The 17910-nt window shown below is 39.8% G+C and overlaps 1 protein-coding gene across 15 annotated transcripts in view; it reads right to left on the bottom strand.

Annotated features, from left to right (window-relative positions):
• The window catches only part of foxp1b (forkhead box P1b), a 505775-nt gene that overhangs the window by 55536 nt on the left and 432329 nt on the right, over positions 1-17910 (bottom strand). For 14 of the 15 annotated variants that reach the window (XM_078543713.1, XM_078543710.1, XM_078543714.1 and 11 more), the window contains 3 exons: positions 12709-12796; positions 2948-3031; positions 2181-2234 (listed from right to left, as the gene is read on the bottom strand). In XM_078543713.1, the coding sequence (XP_078399839.1) occupies positions 2181-2234; positions 2948-3031; positions 12709-12796 (226 nt within the window). The remainder of the gene's footprint in view (positions 1-2180; positions 2235-2947; positions 3032-12708; positions 12797-17910) is intronic. The other variant, XM_078543715.1, reaches the window with a different exon arrangement.

Genomic DNA, 17910 nt, shown 5'->3' on the forward strand with positions numbered 1-17910 from the left:
GGAGGGAATGACCATTGAAATGCCCCGTGCCTATTTTTTTGGGGCTATTCAATGTTCCCCCTTTCTCTCTAATGATTAGATATAAGTAATCATAATTCATTTATATGAAATTCTTCTGTCAAAAGGAATTCTGATGATGGGAGGCAAAATGCAATGCTAAGTTTCTCCTTTTTAAGAGGCATTTCAATTTTCTGTTTGCCTAAATTTCTCTATTTGGGAGATTATAAAATGACAAGTATAAAAACTGCTGTTGTCTGGAATTTAGCGGAACAATCAAAAAGGAAGATATCTTTGGAGTAATTTAAAGAGGAAAATTAAGTTCAAGAGCAAAGGATAACTTTCAATCTTAAGTACTTACCCTATGCATCTGAATCATTATAATTATCTCATACTGATAAGACGGTGGTAAAGTGAAAAAGTAATCATGAAAACTGTGGCAATATGACTTTTTTCAATGACTTATTTATTGCATTTCACTGCATCCTAGTCACAATTTATCTGAACAACCAGCACCAGTTTATCCACTCCTGGATGCTATTTGTCACAAATCCCTCTGCCCCATTCCAACTTTGGGGATCCAAACCATAATCGCAACTGAGCCAATGTTTATAATTTTATTACACATCACAATAACTCGGATTACAACATCTTTTGGCTGAGACTTTAACCTTAGGTTCTATTCTTGTAAATGTAAATTGCATCAATATTTGAAGAGTAGTACTTCTGTTGATCTCGTCAACACTCCTTCCTCAATCAACACCACCAAAAACGGATTAACTAGACATTTTTCTCATCTTCTGTTTGTGGGACATTGCTGCGTGCAAATTGGTTATAGTATTTGTCTACATAACAATGACTGTGCTTCAAGAGTAGTTTAGCATAGCTTACAGAAATGATAAGATGCTATATAAATGCAAGCTTCTTTCTTTAATTAACTTACAACAAAGAGCAGTAATTGGTTAAAAAAATTAGGCAATGAGAAAAACTGATAGAATAGTCTGTTACAGAAAAGGCATTCAACTCAAAGTCAAAGAAAGGGGAAATATGAAACTACAGGAATGGACAAAAGGGAAATGGATCATTTACAGAGTTGAAAGGGAAGGTGTTCAACTAACAATTAACTATTGTCATGTGAAAAATGTCACAATGCTTTTGCAATATTGATGGAAATTGCATTTAAATACTCTTATTTGTTTAACTAAAACTGAATTTAGGTAAAATTCTATAAAATGTTACGTGGCAAATCATGACACAGAATGGTTTTGAGAAGCAATGTTACAAGTCAGTTTCCATAGCGCTGTAGCATATAGCTCAGAGTACTGGGCATATAATTATGCCTGTAAGTTAATGAACCATTTAAAAATAATTCTGGGTTTCTCTTTAATGTTTAAACACAACGACACCTTGTTTAATTTTTTTTAGTTAATTAGCATTACAAAAGTTGTAACCAGCTTAGAAAATTAATGGTATGAATTTTAGTTGTTTTACTCCTGCTTTGCACATCACATTGCTTCAAAATTTTTAAGTTTAACAGTAAAATGTCACCTTGTAGGCATCATATTTATGCATCAACAATCAAATTTAACAGCTTACTTCTAACACTGGAACATTATTTTTTTAAATCTGTGATTGTTAATAGAAAGATATTTTCCTAATTGTGGACTAACATTAAAACATGGTGTGCATCATTTTACTCTGTTCTTTATTCAACATCTACTCTGTGCAGATGAACCACTAGCTTTCCATTATCTTGCATCAACACATATTGACTGAAGTTGCAAGTGGCAACTAAAGGCCCAGTCATGCTCAATTAATTCTCACATATTGATGCTGAATGATACTGTTGTTGGCTGGGTACCTTCAGAGACTGAATAATACATGTTTCAAGCAAGAAATAAGGTAATCTTACCATTGTAATTGATTAGTTCATTTAAAGAATTACAGGACGGTAGCAGAATAATGATTATGATGTAATCTGCTACCTGTTAACATTAAGTGGAATGACTTTTTTGTATGAACATTATTAGAAGTTTATTGAACTCTATGGTAAATCCCTATTAGGTCGTTCTGGCTTTTGTTTTCTTTCCTGATCTATGCCAAGAACCATATTCATTCTGTCTTTGTGTGTGTGTGTGTGCGCGTGTGCGTGTACAGCTATTAGGTTACAAATTATTATTTACCTTATTCTTTGGAATGGTCAAACATAGCTCCTTGATTTTAGACGGCAGAAAAATCTTAGAAAAAAGAATTAAAAATTGTATTTGCACTTTGTTTCTCATTTCTGAAAGACTAATTTCTCCCATCCCCCACGGGAATACTCTGTTAATATGTTCTCTTCCTTTAGCTAGAAGGGTCAAATGCCTTTTTCTTTGATTGCCATCCACACCCCTCTAATGATCAGGTCACAGGAAGTACAGTCCTGTAGGATGGAACAAGTTATGCAGCTATTTCGAATCAGTAATCCAATGTGGCAGCAGGATTTGATACTTAAAATATTCCATGTGACCACACAGGCAAGAGCTGATATAACTCATGTAATAAACGCAGGTGCGTTCAAATACCAATGAGGGGGTAACTAAATATGAAACCTTCTGGTTGGGACCTTAATATACCACCATTAAAGTTACAAGACTACTCTATATTTTAATATTTTATACTTTATTAAATTTGTTGATACTAAACCGTCCACAGCGGGAGTGGCATAACTGATCAGCAGTTTGAACTTGTATTTTTAAATAGACGAACTGGTGAATCTGCCTGCAACTGTGAGCCAGTGCTACGCATGAATAAAATACTAACAGAAGTAAAAACGTTGCAAAAGTTTAGAGAAGTCGGCAAGAGGGGCAATCCAAAAACTGCTCAGAAGCAAGAATAAACACAAATTGGTGCATGTGTACAGGTTGATCATTCTAAGCATTTTTCATCTTGCCCATAGATCACTACTTACAGGCTGAGGAGTAGATTTTGGTTCAGTTGACTTTACATGCAGGTGTGTCATCATAGCTTGCAGGCGCTCTTTGTCTTTTGCAAGCTGCAGAAATAAAACATTTTAGCTTCCGAAGTAAAACCACAACAATCAAAAACAATAAAGACTTATGAATCATCCTTAGTAAAACTTTCAGTCTCTGCAAATCTTTTCTTTTTACATGCAGTGCATTTTCTAACATATCAAAAGTTAATTAATGGGCTGATTAATGAAAACTGTGATTTGTAGGCTTCCTGCTATATATTTTTACATACTGTATGTAAGCATAAGAAATAGGAGCCATTTGACCAATCACATGACAAAATATACATACACATAGGTAATTTTATAGCAATTCTGTTGCAAACCACTAGGACATCAAACATTTGTCAGGTGATTTTAAGTGCAATTTAAATTCAACATCAATGAGTATACTAAATTGGCAAGAGCATTGTACACCCCACCAGATTTAATTTCCATGGAAGTCAGTAAGGGACAGTCGATCCATCACTACCTGATTTGCATTCACTCCAAATTGAACATCATCCTCAGTATGAGTAAAATAATTGATCTAAAATTTTACCAGCAAAGTTACAACATAAGAAATAGGAGCAGGATTAGGCCAATCAGCCCATTGAATCTGCCCCCGTAACCCTTCACTCCCTCATCAATCAAAAATCTGTCGAACTCAGCCTTCAATATATTCAATGTCCCTGCCTCCACTGTTTGCTGGGGAAGACAATTTCAAACACAAACAACATTCAGAGAAGAAATTCCTCCTCATCTCTGTCTTAAATAGGAGACACCATATTTTGAAGTCATGCCCCCTTGTTCTACATTCTCACACAAGGGGAAACAGCCTCTCAGCATCTACCCTGTCAAGCCTCCTCAGAATCTTATACGTTTTAATAAGACCACCTCTCATTCTTCTAAACTCAATGAGTATATATTCAACCTGCTCAACCTTTCCTCACATGACAAACCCTTCATCCCAGAAATCAGCCTAGTGTACCTTCCTTGAACTGTTTCCAATGCAAGTATATCCCCCTCCTTAAGTAAGGTGACCAAAACTGTACACAGTACCCTAGATGTGGGGTGAGATTTTCCGGCCCAGCCCACCGTTGGGATTGTCTGGTCCCGCCAAAAGTCAATGGGCTTTTGGCTGGGCTGCTGAAACTCCTTTGACGAGTCCTGCCACGACGGGGCCAAGAAATCCCGGCCGTGGTCTCACGAATGGCCTGTACATTTTCAGCATGTCTTCCCTACTATTATACTCCATCCCTCTTGCAAAAATGGCCAACATTGTATTGCCATCATAATTACTTACAATACCTGCATGTTGGCCTTTTGTGATTCATGTACAAGAACATCTAGATCCCACTGTACAGCAACATTTTACATTGTGATGTAATCTTTTATGTAACACCTTATCGCGTATCTTTTGGAAATCCAAATATACTACATCTACTATTTTCCCTCTATCCATTCTGTTTATTATATCCTTAAAGAATTCTAATAAATTTGTCAAACATAATTTCCCTTTCACAAAACCATGTTGACTCTGTCTGATGGTATTATGATTTTCTAAATGTCCCACTATCACCTCTTTAATAAAGGATTCTAGCATTTTCCCAATGACAGACGTTATGCTAACTGGCCTATAGTTTCCTGCTTTCTGTCTCCTTCCTTTCTTGAACAGAGGTGTTGCATTTGATGTTTTTCAATTCGCTGGTACCTTTCCAGAATCCAGGGAATATTGGAAGATTGCAAACAATGCATCCACTATCTCTGCAGCCACTTTCTTTAAGTTCCTAGGATGCAGGCCATCAGGTCTAGGGAACTTGTCAGCCTTTAGTCAGAGGCAAAATGATTGGAAAACCTTTTACTAGAAGGCATTGTCTGATGCTCTGCACTTTGGCAAAGTCACCAATTAGTGACACTTCGGCTACTTGCGCTGGTTGATTGTTATGCTTATGAAGCTACTGCATGCCAATAGAGGGCTGAAATTGCTGCTTTAATGAAGTGTTGAATGGCAATATTCTCTCTAGATTTCTAGAAGGGGCTTGAGGACAGATTCTCTGCAGCCACTTCTCCTATGATTCTAGGATGAAGGCCATCAAGTCTAGCGGACTTGTCAGCCTTAAGCCCCACTAGTATTCCCATTACTTTTCCTCTAGTGATAGTGATCGTTTTACTTTCTTCCCTTTTGCCTCTTGATTTTCTTTTATTCTAGGGATTTTTTTGGACCTTGTACTGTGAAGACCGATATGAAATAGTTGACAAGCAATGGGTTACAAAGTCTAAAATTCACACTGTTTACCAAATAAAACAATTGCTCAATGCTTCTGAGAAATTGCTGCTGGAGACTAAGAGGGAAAATTGGATAAGGTCCAAAAATGGACACAGGGAACGGAATGGATAATTAATCAGTACCTGCTGCTTCTGACACAGGCTGTATGCAAACTTTGTGCTGCCTGCTAATTTAAATAATACTAGCATGTATCCAAGTGCTAAACTGGCCGCATGCAGATGGCCCAAGTTCATGTGAGGCTAGCAGAATTTAAAACTAGCCTGTGCTACCATGCACCTCTCAAGTAGGAGTTGCTTTCTGGCTGAAGCAGGTGCTGACAATGGTTGGGAAAGAACGCTAACTAATGGTGTAACTGGGCAGAGAGCATACTCTCAAGATTCCCCAAAGTTGCATTGGAGGCCTATTGGTGCAAGGGTTGGAGAGGAGGAGAGAGGCCCTCTATCCCTGAAGAACCAGGAGGTCCTCCAGACAGAGGGAGTCAGAGCAGATTGCTGTCTCAGTCAATACCAGAGTAACCCCGAGGACCTGGACGCAGTGCCAAAAGAAGTTCAATGATCTGATACGACTTATATCAAGGTCAGTAAATATATCTTCAAATGCCATATCCTACCAAGTGAACTAGCCTCACACACGGCTCCATTCACCAAATCCCCTTCACTCACCTACCAACAATTCCTACCGACCACCACTCATACTTCACATTCAGGAATTTACATCACCCTCTGACAGTTAGCACTGCTGCAAGTCTCACTCTCAAACCTCACACACACTGCCAGCTACTCAAACATGACAGGCACATCACCCAAACAAATTACACCATACTCAGTGACACACTTCCCTCTCTTTTGCAGGATTAGGCACTGCATAACAAGTGGGGGACAGACAAGGCTGCATATGTCTTCGCCCTAATAAAGGAAACCTTACACAGCATCACTGGAGTAGTCATAAATGAGGCTTTGGCCATTGAAGATGTTGGTAAATTGCTATCTAATCCTCTTTTGCACAGTCATCTTATCCCTCATTCCACAATCTCTTTGTTTTACAAGCTTGAGTTGATGTAAGCATGCACCTCTTGCTTTCCCCCTCTCCCTCACTGGAACTCTACCTCCGTGCATTTCTCCTTTCAGGTACCCAAGAACTGCCACGTGGCCCAGCAGTGGTACAGGAGCATGAAGTAGAAGAAAAACAAGAGACTGAGGTGGAAGAAACACTGCCACTTGATCTGACATGCACAGCCACCAGCTCAGATACCCACACTGTGCATACTTCAGAAGGGCTGCATGTGGTGATGAAGCATGAGTGGGCTGCAGGCAGGGCAGATGCAAAGGTAGTGCAGGTGTGAGTTCCCCAGAGAGCAAGGCCACATACCAGTTCTGTTGCAGTTGACTCAGGTGAAGTTTTTAATGGGGTTGTGTGCAGAAAAAGGCAGATGGGCTTGCACCATGGTATGCTTGGTGCATTGGCAGGCTTGTCAGAAAGCCTGTCAAGGTGCTCAATTCCATGAGAATACTTGTGAACCCAACCACGGTATAGTGTCTGATGGCCAATGTCTCCGCTTTCAATGCAGCACAAGCAATGGCCACCCAACAGCTGAGTTCTGCAGTGGAAGCACAGACTTAAAGTCATGCAATCTTAGCTGGCTGTCATGAGGGTTGCAATCATGGCTGCTGTTGCCAATGTTCAAAGGGGCTCACCAAGATTTCGTAGCAGTCCAGCAATCTGCCTCCCAACAGGTTGCTAGAACTGTTGAGGCACCCCCCTGGGGGAGTGGCATTGGCTCCTAGAAACAAAAACCTGCTGTCCACCCTCTGGATGATAGCATGCGTCCTCCCACCACTACCACTCTACCAATGCCCATGCTACTGCCCAACAGCCAGCCATCCCAAGCCGATCCAGCTCATGTCAAGGTGTTGTAACCCAGACCAGGACCTTCTCAGGCCAGAACTGCATGAAATCATTCTGCAAGGTCATCTGCTGTCAGCAGCCTTCCCCAGCCATGCTCCAGCTACTGGGGAAGCATTGCATAGAAGCACCAGGTCAGGCAAACGCACCTGAAAAACAGGCAGTAAGCAAATGCACAAGAGTGATTAGTTGACATTTTTAGGAAATATTGGAGGGCTTGGTTGCTATAGTTGGTATGGAATGTTTGTCTTGCAATGGCTTTTCTTTCAGCATTGTGGCCAAGGCCAGGATTTTATGGCCCCGCCACAGCATGTCTCCCCCAGCGGATGCGGCAAGCCATTTAAATCTCAGTTCAGTTTGGCGGGACTGTAATATCCCGTCGGGTGGGAGGGGCTGTAAAATCGTGGCCCAAGAGGGCATTGTGATAGTCAGTGATAGAGGGGAGGTAAGGTGTGAGACTGTTGTAGAATGTGGAACTGTCGCTGTGTTCATTGCTTACCACAGTCAAATTAGCCAATTGCAGACATCCCTGCCAGAAAGGGAATGTGTTGGTTGCCTTTTTCCATCCCTCCTCAGCTGCTTGCCATATACTTGGTGGTAAGTGCTATGTCCTCATGATAGGATATAGCAAACCACAGTGAATCGTGTCATGCCCTGGCAAGTACTGCAAGGCTCCTCCCACCTAGGCGGCAAAATCATTGCTTGACTACCACAATGGTCTCCTCAATGATGTTTCATGTGACAGCAAGGCTTTCATTATATGCATGCTGTCCAAGTGTGGTTTGGTTATGCAAGGGAGTCGTGAGCCAGATGGTCAGTGGATAGCCCTGGTCACCCAGCAGCCACTCTAGTTTGACTTGGTGGTTAAAATACTGATGGCACAGCAGATTAGAAAATAAGATCAATGTGACTACGGCCAGGAAACTGGATCTTCAAACTCTTGGCACATCTACCTTTACCGAACTGTACAGAAATACAGAAGACACAATGATTATGATAGACTGTCAAATAGGAAATCCAGGAAATAGCCCATCCTTTCTAGAAGCAAATCTTTTATGGTCCATTAGTAAAGCTATCAGATTAAAATACATATCCAGCAAAATGCTTCATAGAAAATACACCAGTCTGTGTTTAAGAGGAGCAATTCTGTTTCTGCCACTAATCAGAATAGAAAACTTTTAACAGCCCTTAAGAGTGTCATTACTATCTGAATTAATGCAAGGTCTTCCAAACATCTGATCTTTATTTCACTGTCATACATAAAAAGCAAATATTTTATCAATAGTTATGAAAGATGTTGAGACTTTATTGTGACCTTTTTGCCTTGCAACTTCCTGTGTATTTACCTCTGAAGGCAGAACTATTTGAGTTGTTCAGAAACTCATGCAAGATTATTTCTAGTTATGCATGAGGTCAACAGTGCTACTGCTCCCCAGTATTTCAGCCATTCCTGAAACTGACTTTAACTAAGTGTTGCCTATGGATGGTTACTGCTGACTGGGCGCATGAATAGCACATTTATATTGTACCTTTTGACTTGAACTTGCGGCACAAAATATTACTACAAGATTCCTGTTGCACTGCTAATTCCACACCCCGCCAACCTCCCACAAAGGTCACTTGCCGTTGTCGCTTTCCTCACAAACGTTTATATAAGATTCATGTTCATGGAACCATTGCATAAATCCTGTAGCTACTAGGGCATGTGGAGAAGTTTTTGGATGAGTTGCAATTTGTGAAGGGGCTCAAGACTTTGGCAAGAACAACACTGAGATAATCAAGTCTGAAGGTGACAAAGAATGCAGATAAGAGTTTCACCAGTAATGCAGTGAAGTAGGAGCTCCAGTTTCCATTGTCTCATTGCATCCTAGGCTCTCCATCAAAAAATCTACCATTGCTGTCTCATCATTTCCACAAGCATAAACCTGAACTTCCTGTCACTTGAAATTTCAATTCTCCACCTTACTCCCACTCTGACCTTTCTGTTCTTGGCCCACTACAGTGTTCCGATGAAGCTTGAGGAACAGCACCTCACCTTTCAACTTAGCACTCGCCAGTCTTCTGGATTCAACATTAAATTCAACAATTTTAGATCATAACTTTTGTCTCCATATTGATTCTTTTTTTTTGCTGGTTTTGGTTTTTCTCTATTTGTGCACTTTGTATTTGAATGGCAGCTAGCTAGCCATTCACACCTCATCTGGACATACCTTTTGTTTCTTTACCCATTACTACAAAACCTATTGTAATTTATTCTCTCCTTCCGTCCACCCTTTCATAGCCCTTCTTTTTTGTTCTCCTCCGCCCCCTTTCATTTGCTCAAAACCTATCACATTTCTATCTTTCCTCAGTTCTGATAGAGCATCATCAACCTGAAACGTTAACTATTTCTCTCCACCTGACCTGCTGAGTATTTCCAGCATTTTCTGTTTCTGTCTCATCTAGGGATTTGTTTTCTTTTGTCTGCTATTTTAACAGTCATTTGTTAATTGTATAAATTAAATGTCTACAGGTGGGGTCACTCATTGGATAATGACTTGTACACACTGGTGGTGGGTTATAGAGTTCGGAGCTATAAATTTGTGAATAAATCTAAAACTGAGTAAAGATTGACTTCTGGTCGTCTCCTTCGCCAACTGGCTATAAGGCATTTAACATCATTAAATCGTAACAGGAATTTTAAAATAATTAATTAGCAAAAAATAGCACAGAAGTAATGAAACACGATAAAGTCAATGATCTTAATGTCTGTGGCTTTACCATTTGTATCCAACCACATCCAGTTGTGGTATAGTGATGGACAATTAAACAACTAACTGGAAGAGGAGGCTCCACAAATATCCCAATCCTCACCGATGGAGGAGCCCAGCGCATCAGTGCAAATGACAAGGCTGAAGCATTTATAAATATCTTTAGACAAAATTTTTTGCAGAGTGGATGATTCATCTCAGCCTCGACACCAGCCATGACAAAGCAACCTGCCTGATTGGCACCCCATCCACAAACATTCAATCCCTCTACCACCAACGCACAGTGGCAGTACTGTATGCCGCCTACAAGATACAGTGCAGGAATTCACTTAGACAGCACTTTCCAAACCCAAGGCCACTACCATCTGGAAGGACAAGGGCAGCAGGTGCATGGGAACACCACCACCTGCAAGTTCTCCTCCAAGTCACTCACCATCCTGACTTGGAAATATATTGTCATTCCTTCACCGTCACTAGGCCCTAAGCCCAACCATCCTCAGCTGCTTCATTAATGATCTTCCCCCCCAATAAAAGGTCAGAAGTGAGGATGTTTGCTGACAACTGCAGAGTGCTCTGTATCGTTCATAACTCCTCAGATACTGAAGCTGTCTATGCAAGCCTTATGCCATATCTGGGCAACATTCAGGCTTGGATTGATAAGTGGCAAATAATATTCGCACACACAAGTGCCAGGCAATGACCATCTCCAGCAAGAGAGAATCTAACCATCTCTCCTTGATGTTTAATGGCATTACCATTACTGAATTCTCCACCATCAACACCCTGGGAGTCACCATGAACCAGAAACTTGGCTGAACTAGCTATATAAACATGATGTCTACAAGAACAGGTCAGAGGCTGGGAATTCTGAGGTGAGGAACCCACTTCCTTTCTCCCCAAAGCCTGCCCACCATCTACAAGGCCAAAGTCGGGAATGTGAAGAAATGTTCTCCACTTGCTTGGATCAGAGTGGCTTCAACAGCACCCAAGAAGCTCAACACTGTCCAGGACAAAGTGGCTTGCTTAATCTACAATCCTGCACCGCCATAGAAACTTTCTCCCAGTGCACAATAGCAGCACTGTGTACCATCTGCAATGTTCCCTGCAGCAACTTGCCAAGGCTCCTTCAACAGTACATTCCAAACCTGTGACCTCTATGGTTTAGAAGAGCAAGGGTAGTAGACACTGCCACCTGCAAATTCACATCTAAATCACACATCATCCTGACTTGGAACTTTATTGCTGCTCCTTCACTGTTGCTGGATCAAAATTCTGGAATTCTCTCCTTAATAGCATTGTGGGTGTGCCTACGCCACATGGATTACAGTGGTTCAACGCAGTGGCTCACCATTACCTTCTCAAGGGCAGCTTGGACCGGGGTATAAATGCTGGCCTTGCCAGCAATGCTCGTAACCCACAAATGAATTTTTAAAAATCATGCTCTCTTACGTATGCCAGTTTTTCATTTAAACATGGCATCAGTGGGGATTATGATATGATGATTTGACTAATGCAAATTCCTTCCTGCAGTAAATTCCCTTTCCCACTATGTTATACATAATGTATGACCATATTTCTGCATCCAGTGTCTGAATTGCTATATCTTGCTAATATTTCTCCATGTTAGTAGTTATGCTTATTTACCATGTTAACAACGACAACTTTTTATGCCTGCCTTACAGTACTTTCCATGGCTTAACACGGCATTCTTTTTTGTTGTTAATTTTCTTCTGTACCTCCAGCAAGACCCTCAAAGTGATAGAAATGGTACACACCCCAGCTGTGATGTAATGCATTTCTTTCTATCTTCTTTGCATGCTAGTTGCTGTCCTCCGTCAAAAAAGTATGTTATTCCTTACCTATGCTTACTAACACATACAGAACATTATCACAAAATTTTCTCTTGCCGGTTGGTGTTCATATACTTTGTGTAAGAACTGCACATTACATATTAAGAACCTCTTAGCATTCATATGGATAGAGTTTCAGCTGGAATATGCCATTATTTCCAGTGCAATGTGCCCAAAGTTGGCCTTACAAGTGCAAAAGATTGCAGAATTTCCAATGCAAATTATGTCCAGCGCAAGTAAGAGTTCCCACAATCTTTTGCATTAGTTTATGAACTACTGTGGCTGATGCTGCCGCCACCACCAACTGAATGAATCACCAGTGAAGAGTTTTATACGAACATACGAATTAGGAGCAGGGGGAGGCCATTCGGCCCTTCCAGCCTGCTCTGCCCATTCAATAAGATCATGGCTGATCTGATTGCGGCCTAAACTCCACACTCTGCCTACCCCCGATAGAAGAACCTATCTACCTTTGCCTTACATGATGCAGGATGAAATAGCTATGCCGTCAAATACTAGTCCCTTTTGTTGGTGACGAAGAATTGATATTGGAAGTCAATCAGGCCAGGAAAAGTGGCCACAGAGGTTAAAATGGAGAATGAAGTAATGAAGCACAGTAGGTTTTCTGCTTTTATACAAATTCCTGATGGTAAATTGAAATTGAATAGATATATATATATATATATATATATATATGTATACTTGTTTGTGGTGAAATACTTAAGGAAAACATATGATTTGAAGAACGTCTACAGCCTCATTGTCCTACGGATATATTATCAGAATGAGGGTTATGGCCCCTGACCATGGTTAAGAACTTAAATTGAGATAGATGTTAGTTGTTGTATGCCTGTTACCTCTAGACTTTTGATTATGGTAAGCCAGCTGGATAATTGGGTCAATGCATCTGCTTCAGAAAAAAAAACTTACCTGAAGTTCCAGCTGTTGTACAACCTGCATCTGTACTCGACACTGTGCTGTACTTCTGTCATCCAGTGCATGCTCATTGTTGAGATGTCTGAGAAGAAATGAAACGTGAAATCTTCAGATAATCAACATTCTTAAAAATATAGAAAAGTTGCTGTTGCTTTCCTGAAACAGCAAAAAACTCATACTAAGTTGTACATATTTAATCCTTTTATTTAAAAAAAGACATTTAATATTTCAAAATTGGTCATAAAGGTCTTTATGATTTACAAAAAAAGCTAACAAGCCAAAAACTGACAACAAAAATGAGCTGGAATCAACATTTTAATGTGAAAAGAAGGTAAAATCCCATCACCCTGTGAAAGTACTGTTTTGTAATTCACTAAAATGACAAAATGATTTTCTTCTAGAAATGTATGACTGAATATGTATGGCACATAAAGCTTTTGGTGCCATTAAAAAGCAACCAACCTTTTTCTTCTCGAAGGTCTCCTTATTTTCTGAGCTTTAACAGTTAATTATGTCATCAAGATAACAGAAATCAAATGAAGCCAGAATGAAGGCAAAGGACAACAAGAATAAGAAAGATGGAATCTGTCACAAGCTTGAATTATGAATATAATTATGCATGATTATTTTATACTGCGAAGATGTTCCCTTTTTCTGCACGTTTATAACTAATCTAAATAAGTACCTTGCCAGCAGACAGCATATTTCATGATTTATATAAAATGGTCTAGATAAGGTTCGCATGTGAAGGAAATATGATTGGAGGATTTTTATCAGCCTCTGCATGAATTACTGTTTGAAAATGCTTATGCAGTAGCATTTCATTAATCATTTAATCATAATCCTAGCAGGATGTTTGAACTGATTTCACAAATACCCTTTCATTTCACTACTTCATTATGCTCACTAATGGATCCAATATATTATATATATCATAAATTATATCAGATCTTCAATGACCATGTAGGTCACTGTCACTAAGCATGCCTTCATGCTCAGCTCGTCAGTTTAGCAAAATGTTGTTTGTGCTTGTTTTCCGAAATTCATTTCTGTCATTTACTACACATCACAGCAGTAGACTGACCACACCTGGCCTGGGTTTCAGTACCATTCAGGAATTTTCTCCCATCAGCAGGAATATTCAACAATTCTTTGCAGACTTTGTTACATTAGATGGGTCACTCTCTTCTCGTAATGACAGCGTGGGTCACAGTGCATAATTAATAGGAAATGAAATATTCAAATATGCTCTAATGCAGCTCAGTGAAATGTGGTTTAAATAAAAAGGCTATAAAAGTGTGGAACTGACATAAAGAGAGACTATGAATGTTGGCATGTGTCACTTTTTTAGACCTCAGATGAAGTGTACGCAAAAGCTTTCTAGTGAAATGACAGTTGCTAATGTAAATTGCTGCAATAAAACAACCAACTAAATGAAGACCCTTTCATGGGACAAAGCTGGGCCTCTTCCATCTAGTCAGTTTACCATTATCACTAAGGCTTTCCTCATACTTCAACTAAATATAGATACAAACATTAACAAATACACTGAAATGTCTCCTGTATCTTTGGTTAGTGGCAGAAATAACATTTTATTTTAGGATTCCCATTAGTAATGTGGATTTCCTACTCTGCTAACATCTACAAACAACCAATGTAATTTATGAAGGCAGGTATTATTTCCAATTTAATAATTAACCCATGATTATTTTTAATTACATATTGGGCAAGAATAGCAGTTGAAATCTGAGGCAAGCGAAAGGTTCCCTGAGCATTGATTGAACCTGCTGTATTTATTTTGGCTGGACTGAAGTAATAGGTTACAGGCAAGAGGGGGAAAACAGAAAATCGGTCACATCAATATTAGCTACAAAGTTCTCTCCATTCAGTGATATTAAAACAGTTTGCCCTATCTGAAACCGCTTCCCTAACATTTTACCAATTTTAAGCTGCTATATATGATATCATTTTCCCTCCTGTGAACATTCCAGCACCCATTTTAACAATACTAGCCATTGCAGGAACTTTAAAATCTGCTGTCCTTCAAAAGCCAGATAAAAATTTCCACCTATGCATTTCTGATAATGCATGCAAAAATTGTGGTTTTAAAGAACCAAATGGAAGGTTCATCATGTAATTTAAAATGCTTTAGATATGACTCAAACATGGTAAAGAGGGACGGCCCCCTACTAGCTTTACATCCCCAGGTTTGACTCTCAAATTTGTGAGTGCCATGCAGCAACATTGCTGTACGGTAACTTGTTTAATGCTAAAATTACAAAATGTACACTTATCCATCCATTATATGTCTGACGTACAGTTGGGCTGATCATCATTATCAATAACATGCTTCTTAGGATAACCTTAGACCTTAGCCCTATGGCTATTTTAAATTTTTGTGTGTGGTTTGAGAGCATCGCTAGTAAGGCCAGCAATTATTACTCATCCCTAATTGCCTTTGAGAAGATGGGGGCTGAGCCACCTTCTTGAACCAGTGTAGTCCATCTAGTATACATAGACCTATAGTGCTGTTAGGAAGGAGGTTCAAGGATTTTGACCGAGCAACAATGAAGGAATGACAATATATTTCAAAGTCAGGATGGTGTGTAGCTTGGAGGGGAACTTGCAGCTGTGGTGTTCCCCTGGCACCTGTTACCCTTGTCCTTTTGGGTGCTAAAGGTCATGGGTTTGGAAGGTACTGTTGAAATAGCCTTGGCAAGTTGCTGCAGTGATCTTGTATATAGTACACACTGCTGCCACTGTGCATCAGTGGTGGAGGAACTTAATGTTTAAGATGTTGAATGAGGTGCCGATCAAGCAACCTGCTTTGTCCTGGATTGTGTCGAGCTTCTTCAGTTTTGTTGGAGCTGCACTCATCCAGGCGAGTGGAGAGTATTCCATCACACTCCTGACTTGTGCCTTGTAGATACTGGACAGGCTTTCAGGAGTCAGGTGAGTTATGTTAAATTTGAAGCCTCTGACATGCACTTGTAGCCATGGTATTTATATGGCCAGTCCAGTTAAGTTTCTGGTCAATGGTAACCCCCAGGATGCTGATGTGGGGGATTCAGGAATAGTAATGCCGTTGAGGAGATGGTGCAACTCCCTCTTGTTGTAGATGGTCATTGCCTGGCATTTGTATGGTGCAAATGTTACTTTCCACTTATCAGCTCAAGCCTGAATGTTGCCCAGGTCTTGTTGCATATGGACACAGGCTGGTTCAGTTCCTGAGGTGTTATGAAAGGTACCGAAAACAATGCAACCATCAGCAAAATTCTCCACTTCTGACCTTATGATGGAGGGGATGTCATTGATCAAGCAGCTCAAGATGGTTGGACTTAAGACACTACTCTGAGGAACACCTGCAGTGATGTCTTGATACTATGTATTAGTCATTATTATTTATTTAATAAAAATTCTGAATTGGTTAATAATATAGGTGTTATGACAATTTGAGACAGAGGCTGGATTTTCCCATGGTCTTGGGAAAACCGACCTGTGCACTTTTGCACCTTCCGAAAGGTACGCCCGACCCATGTATGACATTGCCTGGGATTTTTGTCTTTTCATAAAGGGGTTGCAGTCACGGTGTATTTTGTGAGCCACAATGGGCTTTATGAGGAGGCAGGCCAGTTAGAAGGCTCGCCACATTTCTCCAACAGAGTACCCAGCTCCCAACATTATTTAATGCCCCTTACATGTCCCCTCAGCCACTCACCAACCCTCATGCCATCTCATGCATCCTCCATAACCATTCACCTAATATGCATTATGTACAGTCCTCAGGAGCCATGCAGCAGCAATGGGGATTATTTTAAAATCATTGGAAAAAAGACATTAAACCTCTACCCATCTAATATAACCCTGAATTAAAACACACTTTCATTGATACTGGAAAGAAAACAAAACTATTCCAGTGAAAGGAAACACAATCGTTTAAAGGCCTATTAGGTTCGTAAACAAACAATAAACCACATCAAAAGCATATTCTGTTATTACGGCCTCTTAAAAGTTTCAACAGCTCTTGCATCAATAGGCCACCAGCTGAGCTGAAGCCATTTGTAGTTTTGCACCAGCTCCATTGACTGAAACTAACAGAACAGAATAGTGTCCCATTTGCATTTCAAAGCAGAATGTTCGCCAAATGAGAGAAACAGGCAGAGATTTTTTTAAACCTTCAAAAGCAGGTTGTTTTTAAGAGCCACAGCTGTTGGTTAATTTAAATTGCAGCATAGAATATGACAGCAGAGGTTTACAGGACTTTTTTGTTATATTTCTAATGCATTGTGGCACTTTTTCCAATGGAAAAAGTACTGTAATGCATGACAACAGTTACACAATGGTGGTCAACATAGGAGTCAACTTACCTTTGCAGGATAGATCCCTGTGATGAATCAATGAATTAAAAACACATCTACATTACAATGCAGCATCTAACAGTGACATTTGAAGGTGCCAAAAATTTACATTTACCTATCAGAATCTTCCTCAGCAGGCTTCCCCCAGTGGTCACGTACTTTCCAAGGAAATGTGTTTTTTAGGACTTCCAAAACCTACACCAGCACATGAAAATATCGTACTGGAGGAAATATAATTTTCCCATGGTCCTCCCAATAGGGACCCCCAACCTCGGAAGAGGCAAGTGTGCATTTTCCACCCAAGGATTTCCCAACCGCAGAAAAGTCCACATGAAAATGGTGTGGGGTCAGAAAGCAGAGGGAAATTGCTTTTCGTATTTAAAAAAAGTTCACAGTTTTGCGACCTGATTAGCACCTCCATTGGGAGTCAAAAATCCAGCCCAGAATCTTCTTTTGTAAATATAGATATATTATATACAAATCGAATAGTTTCACTTACACTTTAAAAGAATTTAAGCAATATTTTAAAAGCCACCAAAATCTACAAAAACAGACAAACCTGTGGATGTTAAGGTAATCTATTCTTGTTAAATCAACAGATGTATTGGTTTGCAATGTATTAAACAAAATTTTCACTTCCACATATTTTTGTTACAATACAGTGCTCAACAATGGTTGACATTTGAAGTTCATTTTCAGTGTAAAAATCAATTTTGATCCATATGTATTCAGCCTTCAAAATAATTCATATAATCATATAACTTTTAATTAGTTCCACCATAACTTTCAACTAGTTGAAATTGCTAAAAGAGTTGGGATTTTTGTGAATCTCAGGATA

This window comes from Cetorhinus maximus, chromosome 6 (genome assembly GCF_964194155.1).
Source record: "Cetorhinus maximus chromosome 6, sCetMax3.hap1.1, whole genome shotgun sequence".
Classification (NCBI taxonomy): domain Eukaryota; kingdom Metazoa; phylum Chordata; class Chondrichthyes; order Lamniformes; family Cetorhinidae; genus Cetorhinus; species Cetorhinus maximus.